Here is a 9,408-nt window from a genome sequence, read left to right on the forward strand (position 1 = left end):
AGTTCAACAAAGCTGTATTGATGATAATTTTTCGAAGCAATCGGAATTGTTAAATATCTTTGGTTTTAATAAATGGGTTCATGTCTTTTGCAAATGAAACAAATCAAATAATCATTTTTCGGTTTTTATATTTGCAGGTGTAAACCACAAGAGCTGCCATTGTGACCCAATAGAACAAAGATATAAGAAGACTTGGCCAGAAGACCATTCCACTGCACCACCAACTTCCAATAAGAATGAGATAGCATTTGACTCCTCCGAAATAGGACCTGAAAAGTTTTCGGTTTCATAAAAACCTTTTTGGGGAAGAAACTTACAGAAGACCAGTGACCGAGTGGATTCTGACTATGCGTTTCACGATTGGATCTTTGAGTGGCTCATAGTGATCGAAAATATCGTCATCTTCCAAATCCATCTCATTCTTTTGAACAGCCGCTCTGTGGAAGAATACAGAGACATGGATTAATTCAACTCCAATCATAATTCCCATGATGATCATCCAAATAGCCAGAGACGTGTCACAATCATTGATTTGGAGAATTCCGGTGACTATGAAAAACAGTGGAAGAGGAATAGTCAGGAAAAAAATTTGAAGATGGATTTCTGGAATTTTCAGTTTATTTTTAAGAGACACATGTTATTTTCTGTCACTGACCTCTCCATGAGAACGCCTTCGTTTTCAAGACATCCTGACCCGTGAAGGGATCAACGCTGATATTTGTTTCCTTCTTCTGTGACATCGAAGAAGCTGAAAAAAGAGAAAATGGCCACATGAAAAAACTTTTTCGAAATGAAGTGAGTTCCAATTCGAAAACTCAACGAATGATAGAGAGTCGGTACGGAGAGAGGTACAATGTAAATAAACGTATATTAAGAAGCGCAAACATCAAACCGATAGGTTTTTTGATGAGTCAGTATTGTAGAATGCTGATTCTGCAAATGCAGTAAACATAATGTTGTTTTTTCAAAATAATAGCAAAATTGAGTTATGGATATTAGAAAAAAATTCTGCTGGTAATCGCCTTTATGGACTTTTTCAGAGACAGAGGAAAACGTTTGCCTCTCGGAAATGCAAGAAAATAAAGTACGGTTTTCCTCCAATAGAAGCTCACGGTAACCGTTCACTTTGAGCTCAACTACCGCATTTCCCGTGAAAGATATCGAAAAGTGATTAACTGACAAAATATTTTTGAAATGATGATAAATATTTTGTTAATTGACCGCTTTGTGATATCTCTCACAAGAAATGAGATATATGAGTTCACAATTAACGCTTTGAGTGGACTTTTAGGAAGGAACACGATAACTTGAACTTTTTTCTTACAATTGACAAGGCAGAGTCGGCAAATAAGCATCCACTAGATATGAATGGGTTCGTTGGCTTGTCCGTGGAACAAGAAAAAACATGCATTCGTTGTTTAATAAATTAATAGAAAAGAACATAAAAAAGTCATACATTTCCAATAATCAAAATGTGACTTCAGATTAACACAACTGACAAATAGCTCTTCTCTCATTCTGATTGCTGAAATTGAGTTTTCTTATCAGCACTTATTTCAATCACTTCTACCCGATTACCCCTAACTTTCAATAGATTTCTGTCAGTGTGGTGCATCATGTCCCTGGAAACAATGAACTCGAAGAATTCTAGAATTATTGAGTTTGAGGAAGAAGAGAATATTGAAAAACAAAACGAACGATTTTGTAAGTTTGATTAGTTTTCGAAACAGAACGTTCAAATAGAGTAGGTTAAGAAAGAGTCATCTGGACTTTGACCTAGAGTCTCTAGCTTCTTGGAGAAGTCGTAAATTATTTGAACTGATGACTATTGTAAAATCTGTAGAAGGAGCCACTTGCTGTCAAATTTAAGCTGGATTTTTCTTGACTCCTATGGAACATATCAAAAATGTATCAACTGACAAAGCACTTCTGATAATACGATAAATAATTTAACAGTTGACAACTTTTTTTATATCTGTGACAGAAACCGAGATACATTGGCTGAAAGCTTGAAGTTATGGGCGCCCTTCTATTACAGGTTTTACGGTGAGACGTATTACATTTTTTCAGCCACCACAAACTCCATCTTCACAGCTATATCTTGCTTTATTGCTACACTGTTCATTTTTCTTGGAGTCACAGAATACAAAACCTGCTCAGAAGAAAAATTTATACGCATATGGCTAACTACAGTAGGAATTCTTCTGTTTTTTGAAAGGATCTTTTCGGTGTCTCATGAACTTGCTAGATTAAGGTACAACAGCGATTCGGTTGTATTGATGGATGCTATAGAAACCAAAAAACTAACGAAAAAACGAGAAAAATTCAATCGAAGACCTCTTTTGCCTGATCTGATATGGCTGCTGATTGTTGTATTGTGAGTTGAAAATACAAAAAAAAAAGAGAATATAAAAATTTTGCTTTCAGATCAGTAGTTGGACTTGTGTGGCTTTGTATAATGCAGTATGGAAGTTCATGTGATGATTTGATATTCTACTCGACATCATCATTCTGCGTAATAATTTTAGTCGTTGCTGCAGTCCTTATTTTATTTGTTGGTCTTGAAAAATGTTGTAAATAAAGCATTAGAAAATAGTAGCAGGCGATTTATGGCCATGATCTGTTTGGGATGGAGCTGTAATCGAACAATACGAAGATTACAAAATGTGATTTTCGACCGAATGGAGGAATTGAAAATAATGTAAACCAGAGGAGGGAGACCTGTATTTTTTTTAAACTTTCTTTTGCGAGAATAGCATTTCTTACCATGGTTTCCAATCCATGCTAACTGTGCAATTATACGGAAGACATTTGGCATCTGTCTGCATTGCATGTAAATGTATAAAAAGCACCCTATAAAATGACAAGTGCATACCACGAGACATTGAACAGTGATTTGGCGGTATACTTTTGATACTTTCTGAATGCTAGTGGAGCAAGAATGATAGAGAAGATAGATACAAATTGTAGAGTAGTTGACCGCAATGAAAAAGATTACAAAAAAGTTGTTGATAATAAAGCCATATACAGTGAACTGAAAATGACTTTTTTTACTTGTTTAGCACCTTAAAATCTGTATTAAAAGGTCCCCTTCACTTTGAACTTTGAGCCAAGAAGGTGTCAACTAATCATAATACAAAAACATTCCACCAGTTTACACATTTTTGATATCTTGCCCATGAGTCAAGAAAAATTAACTCAAGATTGACAATGTGGGAGCCCTTCTATTACAGGTTTTATGGTATGTGAGTTGTTCAAAACTCACCAATTCTGGATAGAAATTCATTGTCGCTTTGGTGAGTGGATTTAGCATGAATGCCGATTCATGGACATTATAAATGAGAGGCTTTGTAAAGAAAGTAAAATACACAAAGTAGCTTATTGGTAGACAAAGAACGAGTTTTAGAGGTTTCCCATTGAAAATGAGACGGCTAAAAACGAAGATGAATCATAACTCATAAATTTCAAAAAAAAATTATCTAAATCACCTTATATTTGGCGCCACGAGTTCACAACTCCGGTTAAATGCCAATATGAGGACATAGAAACAACTCATGTGCCAAGTTCCGAAAACCAAGCAGCCGGAGATAATTGAAAATTCCATGTCATAGCAAGAGTGTAAACCAAGGAGAGACCAGATTCCAGCAAACTCTGCGCATACAATCAAGCTAAGAATGTCGGGGATTCCTGAAAAAGAGTTGATTTCTAGAGTTTTCTAAAGGTTTACATGCTCACCCAAGAAAAACATGATTCGATAACAAGCATGTTCCCAGAAGGGTTTCTTGAACCAGAATGATTTCAAGACTAAAATGTACAGGGTCTGAAAAATGAAATTTCAAAAAAACTCAATTAATATCTTTAAATAATAGTAGTCCAGTTCTCTTATTTTCAACGTTCACCAACCTGAGCAATAAATCCTAAAAAGAAATAAAGAACACCAATTAATACATGAGTGACCACATGGATATCTGTTCCAGTACAATTATACAAAACTGGGCTGAAACTTACACACCCTATATTTAGGATACATCTGAAACTTACTCGAAAAATGACTGCCCCAAGAATATTTTGAACAGCATCCAAGTTCTGAAATACCTGAAAAAGTAAATCTCGAAAAAAATTGTGATGCTGAAATTTGAAACCAGAGCATACTTTTTCTGATATTTCTTAGAAATGTATGTAAGACACCGCCTACTGAAAACCGTGAGGCATCACTGAAAACTTTTCAGTTTTTCAAAACATATCAGTTCATGGGAAAACTCTAAAATCTTCTTTTTTTTCAAGAATAGAAAATGGATTTCAAAATCTCAATAATTGGAAAAGGCTTCTTTTATGAGATAAAATAACAATTTTTTTAGAACTTTTTAATGGAAATCGAAAAGCAAAAACTTTTTGGTCGAGCAAGTCCAAATATTGAAAAGATGTGTCATCAGAGAAGTTATGTGTTTTTCAATTTTTTCACAGTTCAATTCACTTGAGATCACTGGAATCAGAAATTTCAAAATGTTCAATGTTGAAATGAGGTCAGCAATCTAATGTTTTTTTACAAAATAAAAAATTCTTCATCCGTTTGAAACAGTTTAAAGATGTTAAACTTCATTAAAAAACAAACACGGTATCTGAAAAGTTAATACCACTCTTCTGATTTCTAGCTCAATTATTTCAATTTCCATGCAAGGTATCAAAAATGTGTCACCTGACAAAAACTGGCTCAAAATTAGAAGTTAAGAAGCCCTTCTATTACAGGTTTCACGGCAAACGAGATAAAAAATTAGAGATTTTTAATGGATCTTCATTAAATTTCATAATCATTAGGAGTCATACTGAATCATAATTTTCAACTGTATCCGGTTCCACAGCGATTTACACAAGTTGCAGCAAAATAAAATTTGAACCAATGCCTCTACATTTCTTTTGTTGCAGCTTAAATACGATATTTGGATGATGAGTGGGAGCAGAATGATATCAGTGATGATTAGAAATAGAATCACGAGGGTTATATCGATTTCGTACTGGTTATCGTAATACAGATAAACTGTTGCAACGGGAAGTGATATCTGAAATTAATATAAAACTCAATATCAACATACGATGTAACTCACCGATTTTACCATCATTGTAATCATTGCTTGCCAAATTATGTACTTTTGGGGTTGAGTTTCTTGTACCACTCTTAAATTGGACAATTTTTTGATACTGATCACGATTGGAACATATAAAAAAGAACTAACAATCAGGACAGATTTTAGTGTAAAAAAACCAATCTGAAAATTGGCAGATTTTTTTTGAAAATATTTTTTGTTGTTGAGAATCTACCGTATAATTGAATTCCAGTTCCCATTTTTCCTGTTTACGACATTGACCAAATACACAACCTAGAAATCCATACGCGTTGTAAGCCTCTTTTACTCCATAGACAAAATAAATCCATCGTATTCTTTTATGAATAGTTTTCTGAGCGAGCACTATAAAGTTCTCGGTCTTTGGAACGAAATACAGTAAGAATTTCAAAACTGCCAATATTGAGATAAGTAGATGGAACACTTGAGCAATTATGTGAAGGGCGAAAAATATTGAGACAGAGATTAATATTGTGAAATGGATCAATAACCTGAATAAGGATTTGTGGATAATTACTCCAAAGTCAAAGTTTACTCACATCTGTCCCAAGCCGAAGTAATAAGTTGAACCCACAGAAATTACTAAAACTATAAGCATGGCATAAGTTTTGCAAACCATTTTATAAAAATGATTACTGAAAGCAAAAATCAACGTCTGAAAATTTCTCTCTTAAAATTCTTAAAGCTAGCTCTTACTGCTTCATCTCGTTCTCGGTTGGCATTATTAACATACACACAGAATGGAAACAAAATAATCATGAAAACTAAACATACTGCGAATGTAAACAGGAATATGTAAATGTGAACAACTCGAAGATGATCTATCAATTCAGGAACTAGAAGTTCGGAGAAGGTTCCGTCCATTTTATGAATGCACGTGTCAGAACTTGACTTCCTTCGTTTCACCTGGAAATTTAGTTGCTGCAATTGAATTAGGCAAGTGTGAAGTCACTTATTTCTGGTACTAAAAGGAAGTCGAATTTCTGCTTTTGAATAATTGAGTAATTGAGTTTTGTATGAATTATTAAAAAAAAACAGAAAAAGATAATCTTAAGAATTTACAGTAGAATTACGAAGTGCAAATATTATTTTGATCTGCCAGGAAAAAAGTTGGCTTGATACATAATTTCTGGTCTGGAGCACAGTTTCAGCATTTTTATCTAATTTTTTGGAGATCCAAAATGATTCAAATGGTTTATAAAAACTTTCTTATTTTTTTCTGCATTATCTTTTTTCCGGGAGAAAATAATATATTACAAAAAAATTCCATTTTCATGGTTCGCTAGATAAAAAATGTATCTCCTCTCTTAGTTTTCAACATTACTAGGAGTTCTATAGCTTAAAAGAACCACAATCCCCTATTCCTCCTTTTGTATGGATGAATTTTTGATTCGTCTGATAAAACTTTTTTTGAATCAAAATCCTCGCGAAATCGCATCTTTTGATTGGCATTTTCCGGAATGCTTTCTCCCGATCAAACAGGATTCTAAAACCAAATATTGAATTTAAAAAATTATTTGAATCATCTGAATCACCAAAAAAATACAGGAAAAATGCTGAAAATATGCTTCGCACCAAATTTTTTCAAGATAGATCAAAATTATACTTACAGTTCGTAATTATACTGTGGGAGAGCGTGAATGGTCAAATTTCTATTTTGCTCAATTCTATTATCAATAACCACCAATTCTAGACCTACTTTTTTGATTTTCGCGCCAACCGCCTTCGAAAATGTTTTGAGACCCTTTTGATCTACCTGTCGCGCGGCACAAATTGAATGTTTCTGTTTTTACTTGTCATCTTTTTTTTCTGTCTCCAGTTCTCTTTTTCTCGCTTCATTGTTTTCAGAAGTTTATGCTACGTTCGCTTTTGCTCCCGTTTTCTATTATATGTATTTTTCCAGCAAAATCATGGAAAATCTTCCAAACCCACAAGTAACCTGGCGCTCTTCCGAAGTCTTACAAAGCAAACCACGACGCAAATCCTCAAAAAAAGTGAACACCGTCTCCAAAAAGCCAGCTGCATACTATAATTTTTGGTTTGAAGGGCCACCGAAAAATAAGCATTCAGAAGAAGATCAGAATAAGACAGTGGTGAGTAAATAGCTAAAAAAACTTTTTTTGAGGTGACATATAATTTCAGATTAGAACTCAGAAAGTGCCAAAAGTAAAAAGAACGAATCACAAGTTTCTTAATTATCGAGTGCCATCTGTACAAGCCCTCTTCGATCCTAATTATCTAAATTATCTGGATCATTATGCATTCAAATATAAGTCGGGATTCAAAAAACCACGTGATATGCAGAAGGTAAATCATCAACCATTTTCTGAAACTTTTCATAGAAAATTTCCAGAAATTGACAATGGAAGAAGCCACGGACCGACTAGACCAGGAAATTCTTTTCCCATTTGATCAATACCAATTGGAATGGAACTTTGATTATTATCTGAGATGTCACAATCCAAATGATGAAAATGATCAATTGAAATTGGAATGGATCGCAGTCAATATTTTGAATATCACGAAAAATCTATTCTGGATGCTTTATAACAATGAGCAATCGGTTTGGGGATATGAGAAGAATGTAATAAGGAGAATGCAAAACTGGTTGGATATTCCTGAGAAGCGACAAAGGGAGTTTCTGAAAATTCCAATTATCAAGTTTGAAGAGAGGATTCAAAATCCAAATAATTTCCAATTATGATTATACCTACTAATTGATTCATTTCCTAACTCTAATAATATTTCCAATTTCAATGAAATTGTTGTAATGGAATTTCGAAGGCATAGCTTGACATTTGAAATCAGGAAACAGTAGTTTGAACACTCCAAGGGAAACATTTTTTGAAATTCCTTTTTTATTTAAAGCTTTGGAATAGTTTTTAAAAATTCTGGCGAGAATTTTGTGTTTTGATAGGGGAATTCGGAAGGAGTATAATCATCTATCAATAGAAAAGAGGGTAATAATCCGATGAGATCATTCCTGGATACCAGTGAGTTTCTGGATTCCAGGATACCAGTCCCGCATTGTCGTGCTGGAAGTAAAGCTTAGTCTTCTCTCCTTGTTTCGATTCGACTGCCAGCATCAGTTCCTCCAATTAGGAACTATACAAGACTGCAGTGAGACGCAGGGACGCCATGTGGGCGTCCTGGTATCTTTTCTCCAGCCCATGACAGTTCTATCAAGTTTTTCTCATCGCTTGAGTTCGAACCTTCTCTTATAAATTCTGGAAAAATTTCAATTTTCATCATTAGTTTTTCAGCGAACAGGAAGCAGAGGAAGTTTATACAAGATATAATTTGTTGGGCCATGAGCTAAAATAAGAATTCAGAGTTAAAAACCTTTATTATATGAAGAGAAAAAACAAGATTTTATTCGGGTTTTCGTGTACTGTATTAGCCAGACAAATGTAGTTTGTTGATCCCTCTCCCCACGTAGAGGCTCAGTACATAGAAAGGGAAAATGGTTTATTACCAGGGAAAAACCAAGAAAAAACCCTATTGTTCTCAGTCTGATCAGTATTCAAAGTATGAATCCTGTTCTAGCGATAAGCTCTTCCAGTATGAACCAAAGTCCAACTGACCGACCAGACCAACTAGCCCATTATCCAACTAGCCTACTTCACAAACGTCGAACAACTGAACTGATTTTCGGAGGCCCATTGGAGAAAAAGGGGCGGGGCTTATCGCACCTGGACCTGGCTAATCCTTCCCCGTGGGAAACGACGCCCTCTGTTTACATTGTTAGAATACTGTTTACGTAATCAGATAAGTAATTAGGGGGCAATAAACAGACAATATGAAAGATGTTTTGACATGAGTATGACAGGACAAAGAAGAAAGTACAACGAATCCATCTAAATAGTGACATGTCGTTTGTCTAGGAGAACATTGGACCAGGTGTTCCAAGTGACGTGGGACAAAAACAGTTCGAAAATGGGAAAGGTTGAACCATTCAAATGGTTTGAAAATGCATAAAATCTATAATTCCAAAAATTTAATTCAAATATCTAACGGATTTCGCAATGTTTCAGTGAAATCAGTTTTTTTGAGGCGACTCGAGAAGTTGTAATTGTTTCAGAAAATATGGCACGTGTTACTATTCATCACTTGTACTGCGCAATGTGTGGTTATTCGCCTGAAAATTGGAATGCTTGAATAACATCACAGGTGATTCGCGAACAATCCGTTACGGACGCTCAGCGTTCACGCGCGGTTGAAATAGGAACCGTATACGGACCGCACGCGACCCGCTTTCAGAAAACCACAGCACATTATTCCGTATTCC

General features: G+C 34.9%; 2 protein-coding genes across 2 annotated transcripts; one reads left to right on the top strand and one right to left on the bottom strand.

Moving 5' to 3' along the window:
* Positions 1-103: 103 nt before the first annotated feature.
* On the bottom strand, positions 104-5,718 carry CBG00389 (the record flags this gene model as incomplete). The annotated part of the gene is made up of 12 exons (XM_045244731.1): positions 104-269; positions 318-603; positions 656-748; positions 2,767-3,034; positions 3,266-3,431; positions 3,489-3,687; positions 3,736-3,820; positions 3,904-3,997; positions 4,825-5,057; positions 5,103-5,264; positions 5,317-5,611; positions 5,660-5,718. 12 exons carry the CDS (start codon positions 5,716-5,718, stop codon positions 104-106), a joined length of 2,106 nt encoding a protein of 701 aa, XP_045091559.1.
* Positions 5,719-7,009: 1,291 nt separating this feature from the next.
* On the top strand, positions 7,010-7,824 carry CBG26218 (the record flags this gene model as incomplete). Its single annotated transcript, XM_045244732.1, has 3 exons — positions 7,010-7,213; positions 7,263-7,427; positions 7,474-7,824. The coding sequence occupies 3 exons, from the start codon at positions 7,010-7,012 to the stop codon at positions 7,822-7,824; spliced, it is 720 nt and encodes a 239-aa protein (XP_045097929.1).
* Positions 7,825-9,408: the final 1,584 nt, after the last annotated feature.

The sequence above is a fragment of the Caenorhabditis briggsae genome (assembly GCF_000004555.2).
Source record: "Caenorhabditis briggsae complete genome, chrIV, whole genome shotgun sequence".
NCBI lineage: Eukaryota > Metazoa > Nematoda > Chromadorea > Rhabditida > Rhabditidae > Caenorhabditis > Caenorhabditis briggsae.